The sequence below is a fragment of the Populus trichocarpa genome, chromosome 16 (assembly GCF_000002775.5).
Source record: "Populus trichocarpa isolate Nisqually-1 chromosome 16, P.trichocarpa_v4.1, whole genome shotgun sequence".
Lineage (NCBI taxonomy): Eukaryota > Viridiplantae > Streptophyta > Magnoliopsida > Malpighiales > Salicaceae > Populus > Populus trichocarpa.
In genome coordinates, this window is record NC_037300.2 from 1,840,384 (window position 1) to 1,865,498 (window position 25,115).

Here is a 25,115-nt window from a genome sequence, read left to right on the forward strand (position 1 = left end):
AGTGGAGAGAGGTTCGAGGTGGATCTTGTTTGCTTCTTTTCAGCTTTTATTACGAGTACTGTTGCTGATGCTTAAATTTTATTTATTTATTATTTTTAAAGGTTTTATGATGATTTTTATGTGTTTATTTTTTAGTTTTTCCGGGATTTGAGGCTCTTTATTTCTTAACTTTCTTTCCTTGTATGATACATAACATACTTCTTGAGAGTGAGTGTCCCAAAGATTGGATTTTTTAACCTTTTCACAAACTTTGTGGTAGTGTCACGTGACTCTCACGCGCAACTGTTAATGTGGAGCTGTTCAGCCAGGTGGGTGTTTGGTGTGTTAGACTGGCTAGTTGAAGCAGAGAATCTCTGGGCTTCATTTTATCCATTAATGTTGTCTGCAATGCTTTGTAGATCAGGTCGTACAGGAGAGTGAGGTGTACTTGCTTTAGGGTGAGAGTGGAGATATAGGGAATTAGAGAGAGAGAGAGAGAGTGTGTGTGCAAAGTTTGGTCACTTTGTAAGAGATAGATTTCTTCGGGTTTGTTGATGAGGGAATCAATCTCCTTTAGTTGCCGTTTTTCTGCTGTCATGATAACTCAATTTTTTGTTTGGTGGGCTCTTTATATTTTCTTTTTGCCCTTACAAATAATGTGTAAAATGCATTATTGCATAGGATGAAGGTCTGGTTAATTGGAGTTTACCAATATATATATATATATATTTTAATTTAAACATTTTGTTAGTAATTCAGCTTCATCTAGATCCATATTTATTTAACATGTTATTGAATTAATTGTTTAGCTATGCCGAGCTAGGTTTTAAAATTAAAATAAAACATATGAAATATATATTTTTACTACAGAGTTTTTTTTTCCATTTGGTAATTGAGATTATTTTTTAATATTTAGTAGTGTTATGAAAAATAAATTGGATAACACTTTTTAGTATCTGGCCATGCCATGAAAAATAAGCTGAAAAATAACTTATTAATGTTTTGATTTATTTTTTTAGTTTATTAAAAAAACAAGGATCAAATTTGACAGATGAAAAAGTTGGAGAATGATGAAATTGAAAAAAAATTATTTTAAAATAAAATAAATAAAAATCAAACGAATGACAAACCAAATCTGATGGATAAAAAAATTTCAATTATAAAAAGGATAAAAGAAAAATAAAAAATAATCAAAATTGATATAAAAATCAAATTAAATCAATTTCTAAGAGATAAAAATGAGAAAAAAAATATTCAAAACAAAATATATAGCAATTAAAAGATTAAGGATTAAATATCATATAATCAACAATTAACATGATATTCTTGAATTTCTTACCATTCCTGAAAAATATATTCTATACAAAATATTAAAAAAAAACACTTTTCTAGATAACAAATTAATTTTTTTTTACTGTATCTAATAATAAATAAACATGATAAAGTTTTAAAAATAATTTTCAGAAAATAATTTTTCATAAAACAAAAGGTCATGCATTCATATCAATTTATTATATTCATAAAATCTTAACACACTAATCACAAATGTAATAAATTAAAGAAAAAAAACAACTTTTTGTAACCAATATACGAAACAAACCCTTTGAAGTTGATCTCTCAACAATCAAGATATTCTCTCATTAACTCTCATTTATAGTAGATATATACTAAATCTCACTGTAATCCTGTTTTAGTCAAACTAATCACTTTCAAATTAGTGGTTTAATGAGAAATTTATTTGTGATAGCCAATTCTTGGATCAAATCTAGGATAGTGAGGTGGAGGATAGGGTGATTAGGCATTTGAGCCAGATCTAGGAGATTCTATCATAGTGTATTGATGGGTGATCATAAATGTTGTGGGGATAACTAGACTTGACTTTGCACTTAAAAATCCAAGAGATTCATCCACAGTGTGTTGTGTTCTGTTCTTGGCGCATTTTAGCCAAGAAATGGACAAATGGAAAATTGCAAATGAAAAGAAAGGCAGAAAGCACCTTTATGACATTCAAACAAAACCACAAATTGCTTAGTCAAAAATTGTCTACTTTGTTTGCTTGCTGGGACTAAATACCTTCTCCTTGTCAATGTCCATTTCTGTGTTGCATCCCAAAGGGTCACTGTTAAAATGCATGAATGTGAACATGTTAGTATGTGTTCCTTTTCTAGCCACAGAATCAGTTTTTTTTTACGGTTGTTATTAAACCCGGCTTGACCTAATGGATGATTCAAGACCTTGATTCATGTCAGGTTTTGAAAAAACTAGATGAGAATTGATTTGATCAAACAATGATAGCTTGGTGGGTCAACCAGCAATTCAGTAAAAAAATTAATTTTAATTTTTTAAAAATAATATTGTTTTAATTTATTTAGGTTAACTAATTCAATCCATGATTTGGGACTTGGATTGTGTCGGACCGACTTTAACTTTGATTTGTAAAAACAACATGTATTTTACTCCTTGCATTCAATTCTGAATGTCTTTAGAGCTCGTTTGGTATTGTGGCAGTGATTATTTTCAAAGTATTTTTTACTTGAAAATGTATCAAAATAATATATATTTTTTATTTTTTAAAAATTATTTTTAACATCAGTATATCAAAATAATAAAAAAACACACAAAAAAATAATTTAAAACAAAAAATAAAATAAAACAAACAAGCTCTTAATCAACCTATTAAAAAGACTTGATAGATGATACAATCCTCCTATTCTCAAGCTTATCATCATCATTATTATACAATACTTCACCAATTTGATGATTTGTTTTTAGTTACATCAAACACAGAGAGTTTGATGAAGAAAAAAAAAATCATAATCACTCACAGCAATAAACACAAGTTTATGGTGATTTATAGGAATTAATAATTTATATATCTATTTTCCCTTTTCATTAATTGAAAGATACATCAAACTTTAGACCGAAGACCGCTGGATCATATATTAATTAATTAATTAATTAATTCAATCTTAATCCCTTCCATTCCAACCCACACCAAATGACATCTCTTTTAACTTTAATAATGTATCTTGTTATTCCAGCTTGTAATTGAAAACATCAAGCAATAATTAAGCTGTTGAATCGTTTCCATTGGCAGCAGCAGCAGATATTTTTGACCTGTCTCCATCTCCATCTACAAACCCTAACTAAACTCACAGTTGCAGGATTTCAAGACCCAATCATACAACTCTTTAAACCTATTTAAAATATAGAGACGAGATTATTAAAACAATATTGAGAGGCAATTCATTTTTATGACCATGGCCCAGCTGAAAGAAACAAATAATGTAAAGAACCAAGATTCCAAATCTAGGGTTCCTATTGGCGTCATCAGCCCTGCCCAGCTGACCTGCCTGTGAAGTGAAACAATTTATCTTTTAAGGAGAAAGAACAGTATGATAATGAAAATTGAAGACAGAATTTTCCATACCTATCCCCAATTCTTCATCATCATGGATGGGAAATGGAGATCTCAAGGGAAAACATAAATTCCACCCTAAACTTGTTGCCCCATTATCAATATACAGTCCCATACCCTTTGATTTTATCAATTTTTGTCTAAATAAATGGCTCCCTATGAGTGATTATTAAAAGATTTATTCCAATTTTAACACTTTCATTAAATTATGCAAAAGAAAAAACGTGGTAGTAGCTTATGTTGCTGCTGCTTATGAAAGAGTTGTGGGACAAACTTACTGCAGAATTGCAGTTATCCATTCGGAGATCAAGATTTTGAGCACGATGCAGAGAAGGGATTCAGGAACTGCGTTGTTGAGTTTAACATTGTCTTGCCATGTCAACGTGACAGGAAATATTAGATCAACTTGAAGAGACGAATGTCTGCACAATACTAGAGTGAATTTTTTTAACAGAAAAAAATGAAAACCTTCCAGCAAATGAAAATCGATGAGCATGAGGTTTCATGTTTCTTGATTACACCATTAAGAGAGAGGGGATAGTTTATAAAGTGCATCCAAGCCTAGTGGCATGTTGCTGCTCCAGTTTGCACTTGCAGACCAAAATAAAAGAAAATAAGAGCATTTTCGGAGAAGAAATGTCAACCTGGTGGACGACGAGTTTTCCAGTAATTTTCATGTTTCTTGATTACATCTTCTCATCAAATGATAAGTTACTACTTTCATCATGGCCATTTCAAAATCTTCAGGAACAATGATCAACATGGATTCTTCTTCCACCATAAGTTCCTCTTCAGGACAAGCAATAATTCCATTCTCTATCTTATCTTCGATTTCTGATACTCTTCCATTGAAGCAAGAAGATGGCGGGTTCTCCACGGAAACAGGCAAGTATGAGGTGCTTGAAAATGCAGAATCTGCACTATACCTCAACATGTCTCCTACCCCTGTTGAGCAATCACATTCTTTTACCACACTGTCAGAACAACCTTCATATGCAATGGATGATCCCTTGGAATGAGAACTATAGTCAGATTTTTCGGACCTAGCATAACGCTTAAGACAGACCAATGTGTCCCATGACTTTAGTTTTCCAGGCAACCTGTTTGTGTTACCTACTTCTGTTTCTCTGCCTAGTCTTCCAGGCCGCCTCAGTGCAGGCTCGATACTATCAAGCATCCCATCAGTTCTTCTAGTCCCATCCATCAAATTCAATAATGTAGCTACCATTATTTGAGATATAGTTCTTCACCTCTGTCTTTCCGTGCAGGTGCAATGGCATCCAACTCATCAATGAAGACCTTCGAAAGCATAACCATCATTTAGCCACCTAGGAATAGAAGTTACAGTAAACTGAGGCTCAGAGAAGCATAACATTTTATAGTTCCAGACAATAGATTTCAAATTTAAACGTGATGAATCAGTTTGTAGACAAATGATAAGGAAAGCCAACTGTAAAGGTCAACACCTTCATTTTTTTTTTATGATCTTGGTTCCTGTGCATTGTCGTCAATAAGTCATCCAAGTGCTGCAAATTGTCTGAAAACACTACATTAGAATGAACGTTTTTCATAGCTAACCAAAGGATGCCACTTTCTAACAACACCACCTTGAACCTTACTATAAATTTGTTTCTCTTTAGAACAAGTGTATTCAGCAGCTTGTTTGGTTTGAAACAGGGCGAGACCCTGAAAAATTAGAGAAGAATGAAGAAAAAAATTCGAAGAGAGAAGATATCTAACCACGGCAGGTGCAGATTGACAGGCCAAATCAAAAACTTTCTCCATCATACTGATTTATTATTTTCCAAGAACCAAATCAATTCTTAGATTTAACATGTTAGGTAAGATCTAAGATATGATTTGTATTATTATTTTTATCATATACTCTCCAAAAAAGTTAATAAAAATTTTGAACTCATAACTATATGGTTATCACGATTCTAATATCATGTTAAAAAACAGTTTAAATCAAAATTTTAAAAAATATAATTTATATTATTTTCAAACAACCTGAAACCTGGAGAGAAAAAAGCGTAAAAGAGCAGGACATCAATGGCAGAACAACTAATGACTTCACGAGGGAGAGGGTAAAAACTATACTTTTCTCTCTGTAACAGCCTGAATTGATTTGTAAAACTGTTAGCTTGAATCAAAAAATCATTAGAGCTTTAACAATTATTATGAATTTACAAATTCAATCATGATTTGATGTAGGCTAAGCTCTATGTATAATCACCCTGTAACTGTAAGTACTCATTTTCAAGAAAAATTATCCTGCTTTACAGAAATCATTTTTCAACAATGCCTTTCCTGTTGAAGGATTAAATGCTCACAATTCGAACCTCCTAGAGGCTTCAAACCAAAATGAAATAGGTTTCATATCATAGGTCATCCAGGACAGATATTTAGAACAATAATCGATCCTTGCAGAAATATAATCTGATTATCCTATGAAATTGGCATCATTCACATAATGTTCAAGGACACTGCTTAAATACACCAATGCCAAGCTTTTGTGTGTTTGCTTTCAAACCTCACAAGAAGGAAAAACCATCTCAAGAGCAAAGTAATTCCCTGCTTCATTAGCTATTTCATCCACAGATTCCACCTCGCACTGTGTGGTCCATTCATGGGATAACGAGCTGAGAGGAAAACTTCTACTTGAAAATATCCTTTCCACAGCAGCAAGCGAAACCTACAATTTTATCACAAAGACAACTTCAGCAACAAATTTTAAACCTTTATTAAAATAATTACTGATACAATGGAACCAGGAGCAAGGGAAGAAGAAACCATGGAAGATTCTGAAAGCCAAATTTTCAACCTCTGGCAGCAGTAGTTGACTCCGGCTCAACATCATTGATTCTACCAGTAAAAACAGATATCCCGATCAAAGATGGATATTTACTGGAAGCTTCTTCTAAAGACAACAAGATATATTCTTGCTCACTAGCCTCTGAGTCTACAGCAGATGCCAATGATGGTGTTCTAGGAGATGAAGCAGACTCATCAGCATTCGACAGCCTCGATAGCGTCTTCGAATTCTTCCTTGTCTTTGGAGGCATCTGTTACTAAAAAATCTCTAGAAAATAAAATAAAAGGTATTTAGTATCATTAATTCCTTTCATGGATTAAAGTAATATTCCAAATTACTAAAGATTAAATATTTTAGCTGAAAAAAAAAGTACACTTTTCTCGCTAGAATTCCTGTAAAACATGTTTTGCACTATTTAACTCTTCATATATAAGAAAAATGTTGTAAATTGAGAAACAGGAGAGAAAAAAATTGGAGAAGAGATGAAGAAGGAACCTGATTTCTTGGTTTTTGAGTTTCTTGAAAACCATGAAGGAAACGGTTAGGCTTGAGAGATGGGAGGTTGAGTTCCCCAGTTCGGCAAGAAGCTGCTCGGTATTCCTCCGGTAACACAAGTGTGGAGAGACTAGGAGAGAGAGGAGAGGGAGAGAGACAGGGGAAGATTAAAACCATTGTTGACGGGGAGCAGGGTTTTCAGGTCTTCTTTGGCTTTATTAGGCCTTAAAAGGCAATAAGGCCTATCCTCTTTGCTGATTACTCCAATGATTTGGCCTGAAGGAAAAACCTTAAGTTTTTTTCTTCTAAGTACTGAAGGAAGAGGTGAGGCTACAAAGAACATCATGATATAGCTTTCCTTATGGAACAAGTCTATAATTTTCTTTGATCCATGCAAGGAGTTTGCCACAAGCCAATGTGCATTACCTGATGTTTGCCTCACAAACCAATTAATCTGATGCTCTCAATAGTCTATCCTTGTGGACTCTGATCCATTACAATCCTTAACAGTTGCTTGTTATTGTTTTTATATATGGTTGAGAATCTGAACCACAATCCTTGTAAGACATCTTCCAACTGGTTTCTGATTGGCATGCATCTAATTTTGCAGAGTTTTATTTAAACCCTTATGGGGTAGGAAAATTGTCAGTTGATGGGAGACAAGGCAAGCAGAGAATTTTTCCTGAATAGTCCAATAATGAACTGGATGATTCTGACAAGTCAAGAAAATGATTCCTTCAAAGCAGGAGGATTGTGAAATATATGCTAAGCTTGGAAATGAAGTTTTGTTTTTATCTCAAGAAAATTATAGTTTCAAAAACAATATAACGAGACAAAGAAATGACAATACTAAGGGCCAATACATCCAGGCTACCTTAGATTATTCCTAGAAGGAAATCTGAAAGCAACCTTTTCTTTTCGACAAGGTACTTTTCATTGATTTTAGTGTTCCACAGATCTTTGCACTAAGAAGGGTAAAAGGTCAAAGTGTGCGGTGCAATCTTAGTCTTAATCAGTTTCTGTTGATTGTTGTGATCATATATATGCTGGCAGTCAAAAAGTTATGCAGATTGACTGACATTCTTTGCTATTGTTTGTTATTGAAATCTTCTAAAACCACTGTTTCAAATGCATGAATTTTCCCTAGTTACAAATGATGTCAAAAAGGAAGTCTATTTCTTCGATCCAAGAAGGAATTCGACACGAACTGATGTTTGCCTCACATGCCAGTCTTGTAAATCTGATGCTCTCAATAGTCTACCCTTGTTTTGTCAACTTGGGTGTACAGTAACTTCTCCACTAGAAGTAAGATGCATAGAACATATAGCAATGGCTGAACACAATCCGGAAAAAAATATCAAAGCTATAGATGCTACTGATAATGAACCAAAGAACACTGCGCTCCTACGGAATATAGAGGCATAGACTGGAGACCGAAGACACTTGGAACAGGCTACTTCAACTCCATAAGCCAAGCAGTATGCTAACAAACAAGTGAGGCCAATCCACATGTTAATGGGGTGAGTATCAAATGGAGAATAGTCCTTTCCTTGATACATCAATTCAAGAAAGTTAAGGAGGACAGGCATGATGAAGGTGAAAACAGCGTGGAGTGAATTTGGGGTGGTGAGCCGATCTTGTTGATCATAGTTTCTTGCAGTCATTAACGCAATGTTCAGTGAAACTTGCCTCTGTGGGAAGAACATTTTTGAGGAGTAAGGTGAGGAAAGTTAGACTACCTTGGCTCAGAAATATGCTTTTGTTTCACAGGTTTGGTGGGTTTGGTTTAAGAAACCAAATGGGTTGATGTGTAATGTTTCAGAGGAACTCTTGTCTTCTAATTTATAGTTGGTATCCAAGCCGTCATTCAAGTTGGAATCCCAGGCATTGTCCAATGGCCACTAACACTAACTTCAATGGTCCCTGGACCAGGTTTGTTACTTAGATTTCACCAATTATTTCCATGGGATATGGATCCTTGATTCCTCTACAACGACAAGTTTTTTGGTCAAAACTTTAGAAGGATAAGGACAATGACAATCTTACAAGAACTTGAAAAGCAATTGATGCTAGGTATTCGAAGAAACAAGTGGACAGTCTGCATAGATATCTTACTCTAACAAGAAATGGGTGTTTCTTGTTATTGATTACTTGAGAATATTGCAACCTACAAGAATGTCCCAGATTGGTCTATGTTAAAAGTGAACTTTGCCCAGTGTAGATGCAAAGCTTTTGTTGTTAGAAAGACGAGGAGGAGCAAGGTATGAAAGTTACCAAGTCTAGATGGTATAAAACGTAGACAAGTTAATGCCTTGGTGGCTCAGCCCAACCTTGCAACCAAATTTCCAGAGCAGAACAAGCCTATATGGCCATGTTTAACTACACTGTAAAAAACATAATACCAAAGCGCAATAGCATCAGCGACAGCAAAAAGAAAGAAAGAAAGAAAGAAAGAAAAGAGTTCTATACTTCGTAGATTTGAACAACCGAATTGTAGTTGAACGGATGTATTGAACATCCGTTTGAATTTCAGCCGAATATTCGCGGTAATGGGGCATGAAAAATATGTCTTTTTCTTTAATTTTGTTTCTCTATCCTACCTTACATTTGCTAACCATCCAAACACAAAGCCTTTGTGATTGGAAAAATCCATTGACGAAAACTACATTGGATTTGATGTACAACAGCATCAACAATTGTTAAAATAATTGCATTTTGCTTGCATATTAAGGAAGTTATGTAATTGAACTATATTGACGAATGAATAAATGATTTACCCAAAACAAATCACTGAGATTCAGTTACATCAGCAGCTAGAGCATAACTAACATGAACTAGGATTGAATTGTCTGTACAAAAGAATTAAATCTTGTATCAATGTTGATTAACAGCAACAAATTAAGGCCTCAATATTCCATTGGATCCACTGATTTGTGCTGTTGCTCTGCATTCATCTCCTTCCACAAAGATTTCTTCCTGATTTGATCATTCTCGAATTGCCTTTGATTGCTTGCCATCTCTTCTGCTGTCATAGTGACGAGTTTCTCTGGCTTAATCTGTCCAAGAAGAACTTTCCTTCTCAAATCTGGATTCTTTGGATCCTTCATGTTGAACAATATTGACCTGTACTTCAATTGTTTGGTGCCATTGAAAAGCCCCATCCTTTCAAACATCAGTGATTCAACATCAGCAGCAACAATAATTGGGTCACGCAATCTTACTGCTTCCATCAAATCCTCTTTAACCTCCTTTGCAACTCTGCACAAGGACTCCACAAGAATGTGCCTGACCTTGCTACGCAAGCCATCACTGCACTTGACAGGTTCTTCGGATGGTTTCTTGAAACTACAGAAATCTTTCACATTCTCTTGCTGTGTGATGCGCTTGGTAGATGGTTTCTTGAAACAGCGCCTGATACTTTGTACTTTCCCTGGCTTTGTGCAGTGCATGGCAGGATCTTGTGGTGGTTTCTTGAAACAACTAGAACCATTTTCTTTCTCTTCTTTTATCTTCTTCTCTGTCTGAATAGGCATGTTAACTTTAACCCTTCCTATTACTCTTCCTTGTATCTTGACAATAAGGGTCCCCGGTCTTGACCCACTTGTAGATTTTGTTGGCTGAGTCTTACCATCAATGGCGGGGTTTCTTGCGTACAGATTCCTACTCCAAGCATCCAGCAAGCAAGAAGCAGCAGTTCTGATCATCTTTACACGGTGTTTTGTGAGATATTGAACTTCTTTTGCAACAGGAGTGGAGACAAGAACCCTGGATGATGTTACGGGGAACCTCTTAAGCTGGTCCAAAGCATCTAGGCATCGATAAACTTCAGGAAATATTGAAGCAGAAGTGGCCACAATGGCTGCAGATTTCTTTGCTGACTCAAACAGCGACAGAAACTGTTTCTCCATTGATAACTGGTCTTATCAACTAGGGCTTAATCTAAAGAACTACAAAAAAGGCAAGACAGAAGACTAAACTGAAAATGTAGGTTTAATTTCTTTTGAGATGTAGGGCCTTGTGATGGAAACGTTTCTTTTTATAGGCATGAAGGGTCAATCCTAGTTTGATCCTGTATCCGATTGCTTAAAGGAGAGCATGTGGGAGTTCTCCAATTAAATCCTTACAAAATGGGGATCCCAGCAGAAATCCGATTGATTTGAGGAAACATAGGTAGAAACTTTTAGAATTTAATCCTTGAGATTAGTTTCAATTTTTGGAAAAAAAAAAAAAGTAGTTAATAGGGCATTGCATTTTCAGGGCCAAAATTGTTGAGTCTGGCATGTTTCTGCTGCAAGTCTCAGGAATCGTTGTCATTTCTGCTTCCTGAGTTTGATGTCTCCAGTTTTTCTTGTGATGTTTTGTGGATTATTTCAACTTCCAATTATCATTTGTCCTTAAGAAATAGTTTGTGTTCTGGATTGGAAATTCTTCCGTAATACTTCAATAACAACTTAATGGCATCCACACCAAAGAGAATAACACATACAGCTAGGGTAATTACCCTCTCCCTATCCCTAAATGACAGATAGGAAATAAGGGTTTCTCAAACCCTAGATTATAACCCTAATCTGTAGTGAAAACTTAGATTATATAAATTCTGAAGGTCAATAATATCAAACCTATTCTAGATATAAGCTACAAAATTATTTAAATAGTGGCAGAATTGAAGAAATGAAATCTCAAAACAACTAGGAAAATAAGTGAAGAAATCCCAAAACAATTAGAAAAATACTAGACATGTTGTCCTAGCTTTGCCGCAAGTGGAATAATAATTTTTTTATATAAAAAAATGATAGGTAAAAACAAATTCAAGTCTCAAGTAATTAGTTAACGTGACAATTTAAATAATAATAAAAAAAACAAAAAATAAATTGACCAAAAAACAAATGAAAAAAGATATAAAAAAAATCACATTCGAGCTTATCCAGATTATCAAACAATTTGATGTTAAAGTAACTAAAGGAAAACCAGAAAAAAAAAGTCAAACTTCAGAAAAAGAAAAGAAAAGAAAAGAAAACATTAGCTTTAAAAATAGAAAAAAAAAACAAAGCAATCTCAGGCGAACCTTCTAAATCTAATCTAATCTAAAAAACCCGCAACCTGGTAGATCATGAACCCGAGTTCAATAAAAAAATTTAAATATCCTCCAATTTAATTTTAAATGATGGAATCATTAAAAAAATATTAATAAAAAAACTTGTAAAAAAAAGGAGTAGCAAAAAAAAAAGGATGGGCTTAAAATCTAAAAGGAAAAAACCCAATAACGATGAAATTTGAAAAAAAAATCCCAAAAACAATTGCAATTAAAAAAATTGGGACAAAACTTGAAAGATTAAAAAATTATAGAGGTGAAATTAAAAATCATTTGTAATATGATTGATTATTTATAGATTAAAAAATAATAGGGGATGAAATAGAAAAAAATTGTTAAAAGCAAACCGAAATATTTTATCCATATTTAATCAAGAAGCATAATCTCCAACCAATTTAATTTCAAATGATGAGATTGCTAGAAAAATATTAATAAAAAAACCTACAAAAGGAACAAAAAAATTAAAATAATAAGGAGCAAATTTTAAAGATAAAAAAATATCAAGCGGTGAAATTGAAAACATATGTAAAAACCATAAAAATCCGGACAAACATCCTAAATATAATCAAATCTTAAAAAACTTGTAACCTATGAAAACTTGGATCCGTCCTATCAAAAAAATTTATTATAAGCCGATTTAAAAATATAAATTTAAAAAACTTGTCAAAGCAAAACGAGAAGATAACAAAAAAAGCTTTGAGCAAACCCGACAACCAACCCTGACCAACAAATCAAACACATTACCTAGGACATGAGACTTGAATGACGCTATAAACAAGAAAACTTAAAAAATACCGGTAAAAAGAATATTCAAAAAAATGCTTTTAAAAATAACAAATGTTGACTTGAGCTAATCTTCTAGATCTATGACCTGGGTTATGAGACCGATGTGACCCCATCAAAGGCAAACCAAAAAACAAAGAAGTTAGATTCTTAATTAAGCAAATATCGAGAGATGAAATTGAGAAAAAAAATCAATAAAAAAATAATGCAGAATAAAAAAAATAGCAATTAAAAGAATTATGACTAAATTAGACATAAAAATTAAATAAAATTAAATATTAAGGGATGAAATTATAAAAAAACCAATCCATTAATAAAATGATTAAAAAATAGCAATTAAAAAAAGCATGACTAAATTTGACACAAAAAATAAATGAAAATAAATTACTAGGGGTGGAATTGTTAAAAAACAAATCAATCAAGAAAATAATTCAAAACAAAACAAATAGCTATTAAAAAAAAACCAAATCTAAAAACAAATTTTAAAAATCAAATGACCAGGGATGAAATCAAAAATAAAATCCAATTAGAAATAACTAATGTAAATAAAAAAATTTCAAATAAGAGAAGAGGAATTGAATTCAAAGACAAAATAAATTGAAGGGCTGATATGATTTTTTATATGGTCAGCACGCAATCCTAGAAAAAAAGAGAAGGAAAAAGAAAAAAGAAAAAAGAAAAAAAAAGCTATTCTCGACCAAACCTCGCCGAACCACAATACACACGTCATCCAGGGAGGTAGAGGACGCCGAGATGAATCAAATGATGTGGTGGAAGCGTTATTACAACCATCGGTGTCAGCCGCACGCGATGACGTGTGATTTGCACACGCCAGTAGCTTTTTTATTTTTATTTTTTTTATTTGTCCAAAACCAAAAATGTCTTCAAGACCAATCAGCAATAACAAACAAATCATGAGGAAATTACTATCAAGCCCCTAAATCTAAGGCTAAAAATGACATGGGTAATATAGCAATTTTATTGTTCTAGCAAACAGGAAAATACAAAAAAGTTCTTGTGCAGAAGGCATTAGATTATTTTTTTCTAGAGTTACATTAGTTATTTTACTGAGCATTTTAAAACTCAATTACAAAACTAACCCCTCTCAATTCTCAAAATATAAAAAAACCACTCTACCCCCAAAGCAAAGGCAAAAGAAAAAATAATCAAGAGACAATATAATAATTATACTATTATAATGAATAATAAACTGTGTCTTGGAGAACTGTAATATCATCATGAGTTTTAGCTTTCTTGTTGATAAAAATAAAATCCCAACAACATCTTTTGAGTTTAATTAATTTGGACATGTTCTTTAAATGTATGAATCAAAAAATTGAGTAAAAAAACAGTTCATGTCCTCCTGATTCCTAGTTTTGAGAACATCAATGCTGCATTTCTTTCTTTGGTATTGGTTTGGCTAACTTCATCAGGTCCATTGGTTTTACTCTGATGCAATAATTAAGTCATGTTTGTAGTCAAAAGGTAGAGGTACAGACTTGAATGCGCGATACTTGCCAACGTTATTCAAATGTTCATACTCCAACCTGATCAATCACAAGAATATGAACAGGATTAGCCACAAAATGCAATTTACAATGAAGTTGGGGATTTTACACAAAATCAATGTTACCTGAAAAAGTTCCATAATCCGCGACGAATAATCTCCAAGCTAGCAACAACTGCAATTATGGCTTGTCTATGTAGGAAGGGCACTTGGAAGTTCAGTACAGTTTGCAACCAGGCAAATCTCAGGAATACATTCAGAACCTGCAATTTTCGCCAACATCATAAGAATTAGTTATCAGGAAAGACTCTGGTGCTAATGCATATAATTAATTTGTAAACCTGGTTTATGTTTTAATGGTTTTCATTTTATGTAATTGTTCTTCGTTTTTCTGTTCTAACTCACCATTGCTCCAAAATATACGCTTCTGTAAGGGATAAGGAGTTTGTCTCTTAACAACCAGTTCGTAGACTGAGTTTGCAAAAGCCCCCAGTCCATGACTAGGTCCCAATATGTACCATAGACAGCTGCAATTACTGAGAATATGCAGGCTACTATATTCCTGCCCAGTCCTTTTTCAAAACTATATGCAGTCCTTGTGCTTACAGCAATAATTGTGCAGAAATACTTGAGCCCATTATATCCTTGCTTCATGTCCTTCTCTTCGAAGAGGCGTCGAAGACACTGAAAATTTGAAAAGAGAGCTGTAAGTGCCAAGCCTAACCTAATAAGTTACAACTTCAGAGCAACTCATGCATACCTGAAGGAGACGAGACCAGTAAGGAATCACAGCAACAATGAAATAGAAAGTGCTGTATATATAACTGGTTTTACAGGTATTTTGTCTCCGTTTATAGTCTCCCCAGCCATAGTAGCATATGTAGAATTCCAAGCTTCTAAGGGCTTGCACCTGTATTCAAACAATGAGGGATGCTCATTATCAAAGTGGCAGTACTTGTATGGTGATTTAAGGCATTTAAAGCACTGGTTTCTGTACTGACCTGGCTAGTTAACTGGTCAGCCAAGAAGAAATCTTGGAAGGACACCTGCAATTGAGAAATCATAGATAAATAGGTTGATCCCTTTTATATTTCCTACTCTGCTACAAGTGTGACTAATTACCTTGTATAGAGGAGCACAGATGCAGTGAAACAAACTTGTGATAAAGAAGAAGCGACTTGTACGATATATAAAGTTGAAAGGGAAGAAGCATATGATAAGTACAAGCTGCAAAGACCAGGGAAAAAGGAACTGGTTGAGCACACTGCACATGCATTTATAAATTTGGCAGGGGAACTAGCAGGTATGTTGGATTGCTTCACTATTCTTACCACAACCAAACCTAGAGGTACAAGTTCTGTCAATGCTTTGTAATCTTTCGTTCTGGGATCCATTTCCATGTCAAGGTTTGCAAGCACGCTGGCTAGCGCCAACACTGCTAGACCAAAGCCTAACATCAGAACATCTCGGTAACCCAGTTCTGTTCCTTGTTTGAAGCCAAATATGAAGGTATAATTGATCCGATACCGCCTCCAGAAGTATATATTGGCAGCATACATAAGCATATGTAGAACAACAAATGTAAACAGGCTGCAAACAAGTATGAAATGACTTGTTAAATAAATTGCTAAGGTTTATCATGAGAAAGACAATATGGGGTTCTGTTAATTCTTGATTCCCTTAATTTGCAAAGGTGGTGTATAAATTTGGAAGCGCAGATGCTTCGAAACCCCTCTCTGTAACATACCTGTAAAGAGGAAACATGTTTTCCATGTACTGGTGTTTCCCTTCCTTATTCAGAAGATCTCGAACTTGTATGATTAATACAAGAGCTAGAATGAGAGCCAATGTGCAACCAACAAATAGGCCTGGAAAAGTTCCCACAAAACAGATTCAGTAACAAAAGTAATCACAGAAAATTGGCCTTGAAAGTTCAGATTACTTTTATTTAGACTCTTACCAATGGAAAATGATATCCTATGTCTTTCTTTCTTAGCTTTTGGTCTTAATGTGTCCATAGCTTTCCTTCGGTTTGAATTGGAGAAGTGTTTGGTGAAAGTTAATTCAACTCTCTCCATGAGCTTGATTACCTGCAATAGCACATCCACAAATCAGATTACAAAGGTTTAGAACATAGAAGAATGAATTCATGGATATTGATTCTTGACCGACATGAATAGATATTATCTTACATCATTAGAGCTGCCAAGATTGGAGAAATCCATCATACTCCTAAAGCTATTTAATGTGCGATTTGACGTAATCTGCAATGATGAGAACAAAACAGAAAGTCAGGTTGGTGTTCACTTCTAATTACAAAGCTTAGCATATGATGAGAGGGAGATCTGTATTTTAACAGGGAATCTACCTTGTCATATTTCTTCACTATTTTTGAAAATGCTTGGATATTCAAGTAGCTGTTTTCAAATGCAAACAAGAGAAATTAGTAGAAGTTAAGGAAAGAGGAATAGAGCATCTCCGGACTATAATCCAGATAACCAAAAAAGCAAGTTTATGAACAAAATTTACTACCTATAGTTCTTTAGAAGCTGAAGCTTGTAGTAATATTCATTGAAAGCCAGCTTGAGTTGTTTTTCAGCTTTCTTTAGATTTTTCATACTAAACTTTGGCTCAGTTTGATTAGAAATGTCAAAGAAGCCTTTGATGGTTGAACGAGGAGTTTCAGGAGATCTTTTCAATTTCACATGATTAAGTAGTTCTGATGAAGCTGCTTTCCATCTACTGCTGTTCTTTAGTTTCTTTTCATGAATCTCTCCACGCATAGAATTGGTATGCTTATCATTTGTGCCATCCTTTAAGTCATCTAGTTGCCTTCGATTCGATTGTCCAGCCTCTATAACATCCATGGAGATAATTCCTGCAGATGAAGCAGAATATATCAGTTCAAATAACCGAAAAGGAACCAATAATTTTTCGATTGAAAAAAGTAAAATGCAGAACTGAAAATTGCTAGCTCCATGATAAGAACTTACTACTTGATCCAGCAGCAGCAACATCAGAACCGAGACGATTCGAGTCACCATACTTATTAAACAATCCCTGTAAGTTCTCTGCTTTTACACGAAAGGCAATCAAAGCATCCATTTGCATACTCAACATTTCAGCTTCATCCATCACCTCTTGCACCTTAGACTTGTAAAACCTGTCAACCTTATCAAACTCATCGCCAAGCCTTTTCAAGAACACTATTTCAGGTTCACCTCCTCCCTCGGCAGCCATGAGAAAAAATGTTTCGTAACTTTCAAAGGCATTTCGTTTCAAAGAATTCTCCCGAATGGCTTGGTTTTCAATGTCCTCAGAACCTGCAGAATGCTTCTGCCTTTGTATTAGACCACTGAAAGTTCTGTAAAGAGTTAAAGCTCGGTTCAGGTCACCTTGTTGCCTCTTTCTTTGCTTCATACGCTTGATGTCTTTCAAAAGGGTCTTTAAATCATCATAATCCATGTAAGCTTCTTCCCATTCTGGCACCATTTGGGAGGCAAATTCCTTCCCAAACTTCATGTTTGAAAAACAGACGAAGTTTCTTGAAATTTAATTGTCTATATGGATCTTCTTGAAAACGAATTAAAGCAACCTAATGAGAGATGTTCAGCTCAAGTCTCTATCTTATATATTCTCATATTTTCACTGTTTTTCCAGCTTCCATGAATCTGATGTACAATTGGATCCTTCGAGCATCGATAATTTGACCATCTTAACAACATTTCTGACCTTCAACTAATAATATTTTTTTCGTCCTTTTTCTCCTACTTTACACCATGATTGACTTGTCTCTTTCCTTCATTTATTGTTTTAAATGAGGCTTGCCCTACCTAATACAAATAATCGACAATGTGTTTGTTCTGATAGGTAGGTACATTTTGTGTTGATGGGCTCTCTCCAAGCTTCAAACAAATTGCACACGATTGATGTTCCTAGAAATGGACAATTGTGTTTCAAAGACCTTTTGATTCGGTTATTTTTCAGGTTTTTTACCCCACTGGAGTGACCTGTCTTTTGATTCGGTCATTTTTCAGCTTGTTGACAGGTTTTTTACCCCATCTGGGTGACCTGTCTTTTACTTGTAACCTTCCATTATTAGCATCCTCGTCCTTACATGTGTCCTCGTCCTTATCAGGTGTTGCCTACCTATATCCTCGTCCTTATCAGGTGTTGCCTACCTATGAGCATGTCTTTTACATTCTTCCAAAATCTTTCTTGCCGTCAGTGGGCCAATATTTCATTGAAAATATATAAGATCGTCGTGTTTTTCTTTCACTTTTACTGGAGTGACCTGTCTTTTGATTCGGTCATTTTTCAGCCTGTTGACAGGTTTTTTACCCCATCTGGGTGACCTGTCTTTTACTTGTAACCTTCCATTATTAGCATCCTCGTCCTTACATGTGTCCTCGTCCTTATCAGGTGTTGCCTACCTATGAGCATGTCTTTTACATTCTTCCAAAATCTTTCTTGCCGTCAGTGGGCCAATATTTCATTGAAATTATATAAGATCATCGTGTTTTTCTTTTGTTTAATAGGAGTGGCCTAGTGCTTGTCACTGCGCAAGTGATCAAAAAAAGAATATGATTGGAAAAGCCACCTGCTCCTATTATACCCATGCGCACCTTTCCAGGTGATGCGTGGTGCAAAAATGGATAAAAAAACATAGCTGTATGTATCTGGTCCACTTGCAAAAGGGTAAAATTTGTGGAAATAAATTGAAATGGTCAGCTTGCTTGAAACAATCAATGACACTTTCTTAAATTTGAGAGTAAGAAATTTAAGAGCAGAAAAGAAAATTATTGCTCATAGGGCGGCAACAAACAAATTGATCTAATCCAACAAACAAATTGGTTCATATACTCTCTCTTCTATGCTGCTCACATAAAGCAAATGTGAGAATTTCCAACGAAAAGCTTTGTTAACTTCGTTGATCATTTTAACTCAAACCACCAGGCAACAGACTTTTGGCTGGTGGAAGCAGTGCAACTGCTCCTCGCTCAGGCTTTGAGTACTTCCTGTACACAGACTGAAGTCTGTGTTCCGCGGCTTTCGAATGGAAATACACCAGCAATCCAGCACAATCCCTGATTTTAAGACAAAGAAAGATACCAAAATCAAAATGAAATCAGACTCTGGACCAGTGAAATCTTGCTGGTGGATAAGTTAAATAAAGACTTACTTAAGTTGTGGTTCTGAGAAACCAGTGTGCTTCTTAAGGGTGTCAGTCCAGGAAGGGGTTTTATTTAGAGTGCATCGAGCCACATATACTGCTGAGGCAGCAACCATTGATGGACAAAACATGACTGTGTCATAATGCATCAAGCCCAACTCAGCTAGAAAATAGACCATGTTCTCCATCTAGACAAGTCAAAAACAGCAATTGCAGATATATAATTAGTAACCTTGCATATGGCCAGATAGTAGAAAAAATTATATTAAAAGGGGGTATAGATTGTAAATCATTAGACTTGGAGTTTTCTAACTCACTCCCTTCTCAGGAATTGATGCCTTAATGAAGCGAGCAAGGAAAACATAGTGTGTAGGCACTGTCAGTGTCCATTCCAGGTTTGCCAATATAGTCTTCTCCATAACTAGAATCTGTTCATGAGTGTAAGCTCTGTCTGAAATGCACACCAAGTCATTGACCTGAAAGTTTCAATTCATCAAACACTTAACTTCCTGGAAAAATAATCTACTTGATCAATTAAAGAACGAAAAAATGATATACGAGGTTTTTTTATTACCTCAGGAGCCCATATCTCTTCATACTTTGAGGCCATAAGTGTGGCACTCATGCCCACAAGCTGCAATTCCTTTCTGGGAACAGTCTTCACAGAAAGGAATCTATCAATGATATTGATTGTGAGATAAAGAGTTTCGGGTGAGAGCTCAAACTTGTGCTGCACGTCAATCAACCAATCCACAAGAATGGCTCTCATTTTCTCATTAATCTCGGGCTGCCTGTCCATGTAGTCATTGGGCCGGCTCTCATTCTGCATCACAATATCAACAAACACCAGAACATTATGCAAAGATGTACACTTTATACAAGCAGTCAAGCACACACAAAGAAACTTGTAAATGTCATGCACTCTTTATACAAACCTCAACTAGCTTGTAGAACTTGTAGATGTCCTCGACATATTCCACCCCAGCCAAATCATTGTTAACGTCTGCTGCATCAATATCAATAACCTGCCCCTTTGGTTTGTTTGCAACACCACAAGCAGCCTGAAATAAGTACCAAGTTAGCACAAGAAAACCCTGTATACTAACAAAAAGTTGCAATAATAATCACCTTGCTTCTAGCAGTGAGGACAGAAGAAAGAGTTGGCTTGTTCTTCTTTGTAGATCCTTCTCCTTCCTTTTTCTTGTTCCCTGGCTTCTCTTCAGTATCAGGGTTTATCTCAGTCACCTCTTCAGGCTTTGGTTTCACAGTAACTTTCTTCTGAGCTGGCTTTCTCACTGCAACTTTTCTAGCCTCTGCGGCCACTCCATCAACACCAGCAGCAGGCACTTTTTCCGCTTTGACATATACTTGTTTCTGCATTCAAAGAAAACCCAGAATCCTACTCAGTCCAGAAATCAAACACACCTAGAATCTAAAATCTGCAGTCTATCAATTATAACACTAACAACTGGTCTAAAAAGACTATTGAACCTTGTTGTTCTCTGCAGCTGCCGCAGCTTGAGCATTGGCAAGCAGTTGAGCACCGAAACTCCTAATAAAAGAACAAAAATATCAGCCAAGCAGGAGCAACTTGGACTACAATTGCTCTTCTTTTAGTCTAAAATCAGCCAATTTTGACTACAAAAAACACCAAATAGGTTACTGAAAGATAGAGAGAAGAACCTTGTGACGGGGCGATTAGGCTGCTGCTTGCCCTCTATTCCTCGAACTGTAACAAGATTACCAATATCGCCAAGAACCCGGCGGTTTTTTACTTCAGCCGCTGCTGCAATTTTCTTCACATTCTTGTTTACACCTACAACTGCTTCACCTGTGACAGATTATCAGTCATTAGAATCCATCATCTACTCATTGTAAACCAGGATTCAACAAACATATAATAAAATATTGAAAGAAATGAACTCAAGAGGGAAACGAAAAAAGGTCACTTAGTCAGTCTTTTGTTTTCTCTGGTGGGTTTCCTTTAATTTTCTCAGTAACCAAACATAAACTATAGCGAAAACAAACCAAAGAGGAAAGAGAGAAACGAAAAAGAAAAATCAACCCCCAAGATCTAATCTTTTTCATCAAACAACAGTAGAAGGTAAATTAAACCCATATAAAGATTGTAATCAATCAATTCTGTAACTAAAAACACCCAAAAGGAAAACAATAGATTGATTTTAAAAATAAACAAATAAAATGAGATAAAAATTAAAGAATCATCACGGCTACCAAAAAATCATAAATAAATACAAAATAAAAACACCAAGAAACAACAGATTTACATGTAATCACATCTGGGCCCAATCCTATTATCAAAATGATTAATCAAAAACCACTAAAGAGAGACCCCATTATGAAGAAGAATGGAAAGAACCCATTATTATTTTATTCAATCATTGACCAAGAAACAAAGAAGAAGAACCAAATAATGACAATAAATCAGAGAAAGAAAATCAAAATACCTCTGATTGCTTGTTGTTGCTGAACCCTTGAAGCCATTTTAGATTGATTAAAGAAAAACTCTTACTCTTCCAGCTTCTCTCTCTAAATTTCCCTTCTTCTCTCTGAGCAATGTCTTGATTTCAGAGAAAATTTTGAGAGATAGGGAAATAGTAAGAAAGGGAGAAAAACCCTTCTCTTTTTGAAGCTGAGGAGCCAACGCTTCACTTCCAACGGTCGAATTTATTTTGATTTTGATTCGTTGGATCAAGGTTTGATCCTACGATCTGGAGAGCGCCAGAGTTTTATAGCCGTTGGTGTGTGGGATAAACTTACCTTTTGTGTTAAAATATTATGCAAGGTAAGAAAGGATGGATCTGCTACTTACATTTTAAGTATAATGCAAATTCCGTGCTATGAGCTATATTGGCCGACAGCGTACATGAATTTGACTCGTGTCCATTAATGGTTGTGGTTTGATGGAGATTCGGTGATATGAGTGTAAAGGTCGATTTTTTCAGACAAATACCTCTTTTACTTCTTCTTTTTTTTATTGGAGAATGAGTTGTTCTTTGTATCTTTGGAATTTTTTTTCCTTTTAGCCTAGAAATAAATAAAAATAATTCAAAATAATCTTGTAAAATATTTTCATCTTTATTTTTTATCAATTTCAACTATTTTTTTAGCTATAAAATAGTTTACATTGATTAATTTAAGAATTTTTAAATAAATAAAATATTAGAAATGAAAAAAGTATTAAACAGAAACATATATTATGATTGGGACAATCTCCATCGAGATTGAGTCTTTCTTCAGATTTTTCAGCTCAAATTCCCAGAAAATTTATTAAATTAAATCTTAAAATCAAATTTACTTTTTCCCTTGGACTTTAAAGTTAATATTCAAAAAACTAAGTTGAACGAAAAAATCTATTTATTTTGATGTTTATTGTGGTTAAGAAAATATAATTATGGTCAACTAAGAAAATATTTTTTTATTTTAAAACTATTATATTGTCAACATTTAATAAAAAAATAGTCTTTTAATATATAATATGATATGCGATTTTATCTTAATTCAATACCCTTTTTTTCCTCTCTTTTTTCTATATTTTTTTGGAGAAAATAAAATAATTATTTTAGAATAAATCATTAACCAAATGGGATATCCATAAACAAAATCTGTCATGGCCCATCAAATCACACAAAGCAAGCATGTCCCAATTCACCTAAATTGTTATTCAAGCCCATCTGAAAAATATCCATGGCAGCACACCAACACAATCCAAACTAACATCTCCATGGCCCGCCCTTTATTTTTTTTTCAAGATTAATGTCTTCATGATCATTATTTTTAAAGAAATGTTTTTAAATTAATTTTTGGATTAATTGAGATTAAAAAAATTTATTCGAACAAATTTTAAAACACATCTTATTTTAATAAGTTAAATTTGTATATACAAAAATTAAGAACACATGCAATGTTCATTATGTTTTGTGATTATTACATTGTAAATAAATATTGCATGGAAATAAACTTGAATGGTTATATCACCAGGTCAATCTAATTTTATTTTTATTTTTTCAATCATGTTTAAACCAAGTCAACTGAATTATTACACCTCTAACCTGATTTTTTTAATCAAATTTAAACTAAGTCAACTAGGTTGTTAAAACTCTAGCATAATAAGTTCATGAGTTTAGCCTAAGTTTAAAAAATATAAATTATTAAAAAAAAAAAACTAAAATTGTTCAGCCTTTTCCTGTAATATGTGAGGAGAATTATTATGGATTCAAGCAGTGTAATAACGATTTCGCTCTTCATTGCTCTTAATAATTGCCTTGATGTTGAGAGTAAAATCATATTTTCAAATAGATTCAAATGTCATTTATGAATTGATCAGAAATAATTTTATCATTCAACTTTGAAAATGCAAAGTAAAAATACTTTTTTCCCTTGAAATCTGGAAAAAAAAAAAAGCATCTTTTGTTAAGAGTTTTTTTCATCTTTTTATTTGCACAGTAAAATAACACTTACACCCTTGGCTACCCAGAAAAATGACCTTGCAGATAGGGGTTTATTTGTCTTTGCAATCTTTTCTTATAATAAAATTACATAGTTAACCTTTGACTTTTTAAATTTAAAGAATGACTTCGGAGGGCATTTTTATCTTTGTGTCATGGTTGTTTTGTAATAATAGTATGCCCTTGAGACCTTTTTTTGTAATTCACCTTATTAAAATACTAATAAATCAGTAAAATATGTTAACGCGTGCTGCATATACGTCAGCGCGTCAAAGTCCTCCACGTTATTCCGGAGGCGCGTAAGGACAATTATGGTGGCCAAAAAACCAGATCGTTGTCTCATCTGATGCGCAAGGATGTGGCGCAGCTGTTGAGGTGACGTGCTTGCCATGGCGGGCAACGGTTTGACAACGATGAGTTTTTTTCTCCTGCCCTTCATTTCTCTCTCTTGGGCCTTGATTTTAATGTCGGGCTTTTAAAATTTTAGTTTTGTCCTCTCTTTTATATTTGTTTTAGGTTTGATCCTCATTCTTTTGATTTATATTTATTTTGATTTTAATCCTTCTTGAACTTTATTTTTTTCAATTTCATCCCTCTCTGCATTTTATTTAATTTGTTTTTTATATCCAATCTGGTCCTCATTCTTTTGATTGCTATTTTTTTTTATCCTTTGCATTTATTTTATTTTGTCCTTTAGAATTTTAATTCATTTGTTTCAAATTTTGGTCCTTATTTGTTTTTCTTTACTCTTCTTATATCCGTTTCTTCATTTATTTATTTTTCAATTTAATACCTGATTAGTTTGTTTTAATTATTTTTGGTGCAAGATTTGATCCTCATTGTTTATTTTTTTTACTTTTTTATAATTGAGGATTTTGCTTTGTAATTATTTTTGTCTTTTACAGGGTTGTCCCATTTTTATAACCAGGTCCACTAGTTTCAATGATTTACCTGGTTTGAGTGCAATATTTTTTTAAGTCCTTTTTTTCATTCTTTTTTTAATTTGACATTGACTTATTAGGCTATAATCTTTGTGATTTGTTTAGCTTTTCTTTTTATGGGGTTATCACTATCGCAAGTCACAAGTTAGTCGGGTTAACATGGGTCAACTCAGTTTATTTTTAAATTGACATTTTATTCGGTTTTATCCTTTGTTATTAAATTATCAACCCTCAAGCGTTATCATTTTTTCACCTTTCTTTACGCGGGGTTATCCCGGGTGCAGGATGATCAAGCATCTCAACGTCTCCTCCACGAATAAGCAGTGCGTCTAGCTCAATAGTAGTTGGAGTGGCGCGTGTAGCCTTTGTTTTCTTTTCTTTTTCCTTCTCTCCTACTTGATTTTCATGTTGGCCTTTTAAAAAAAATCAAATCAACCCCTAGG

The 25,115-nt window shown here is 34.2% G+C and overlaps 3 protein-coding genes across 3 annotated transcripts; all 3 read right to left on the reverse strand.

The window, feature by feature from the left end:
- Positions 1-9,460: 9,460 nt before the first annotated feature.
- Positions 9,461-10,872, reverse strand: LOC18106102 (transcription elongation factor TFIIS). The gene has a single exon (XM_006373634.3). The coding sequence runs from the start codon at positions 10,613-10,615 to the stop codon at positions 9,614-9,616; it is 1,002 nt and encodes a 333-aa protein (XP_006373696.1). The 5' UTR covers positions 10,616-10,872; the 3' UTR covers positions 9,461-9,613.
- A 2,889-nt stretch (positions 10,873-13,761) lies between these two features.
- Positions 13,762-17,714, reverse strand: LOC7458911 (phosphate transporter PHO1 homolog 3). The gene is made up of 13 exons (XM_002323188.4): positions 17,083-17,714; positions 16,622-16,967; positions 16,458-16,506; positions 16,282-16,353; positions 16,050-16,179; positions 15,837-15,957; positions 15,421-15,679; positions 15,212-15,316; positions 15,091-15,135; positions 14,850-14,999; positions 14,495-14,773; positions 14,216-14,352; positions 13,762-14,129 (listed from the first exon to the last, which is right to left on the reverse strand). Exons 1-13 carry the CDS (start codon positions 17,609-17,611, stop codon positions 14,027-14,029), a joined length of 2,325 nt encoding a protein of 774 aa, XP_002323224.3. The 5' UTR covers positions 17,612-17,714; the 3' UTR covers positions 13,762-14,026.
- A 1,111-nt stretch (positions 17,715-18,825) lies between these two features.
- Positions 18,826-21,912, reverse strand: LOC7464073 (G2/mitotic-specific cyclin S13-7). The gene is made up of 9 exons (XM_002323189.4): positions 21,731-21,912; positions 20,946-21,093; positions 20,754-20,814; positions 20,391-20,636; positions 20,198-20,323; positions 19,837-20,085; positions 19,580-19,738; positions 19,272-19,450; positions 18,826-19,176 (listed from the first exon to the last, which is right to left on the reverse strand). Exons 1-9 carry the CDS (start codon positions 21,765-21,767, stop codon positions 19,029-19,031), a joined length of 1,353 nt encoding a protein of 450 aa, XP_002323225.2. The 5' UTR covers positions 21,768-21,912; the 3' UTR covers positions 18,826-19,028.
- Positions 21,913-25,115: the final 3,203 nt, after the last annotated feature.

Excerpts from the sequence above, each read along its gene's own strand:
- LOC7464073 (XM_002323189.4), bottom strand. The coding sequence starts at position 21,767 with ATGGCTTCAAGGGTTCAGCAACAACAAGCAATCAGAG. Across the intron at positions 19,451-19,579 it reads CATCAATTCCTGAGAAGGGA|ATGGAGAACATGGTCTATTT; the intron begins GTGAGTTAGAAA and ends TGACTTGTCTAG. Across the intron at positions 19,177-19,271 it reads TTCTCAGAACCACAACTTAA|GGATTGTGCTGGATTGCTGG; the intron begins GTAAGTCTTTAT and ends TCTTAAAATCAG.
- LOC18106102 (XM_006373634.3), bottom strand. The coding sequence starts at position 10,615 with ATGGAGAAACAGTTTCTGTCGCTGTTTGAGTCAGCAAAGAAATCTGCA.
- LOC7458911 (XM_002323188.4), bottom strand. The coding sequence starts at position 17,611 with ATGAAGTTTGGGAAGGAATTTGCCTCCCAAATGGTGCCAGAATGGGAA. Across the intron at positions 16,180-16,281 it reads ATCTTGGCAGCTCTAATGAT|GTAATCAAGCTCATGGAGAG; the intron begins GTAAGATAATAT and ends GTGCTATTGCAG. Across the intron at positions 15,958-16,049 it reads TAGGATATCATTTTCCATTG|GCCTATTTGTTGGTTGCACA; the intron begins GTAAGAGTCTAA and ends GAACTTTTCCAG.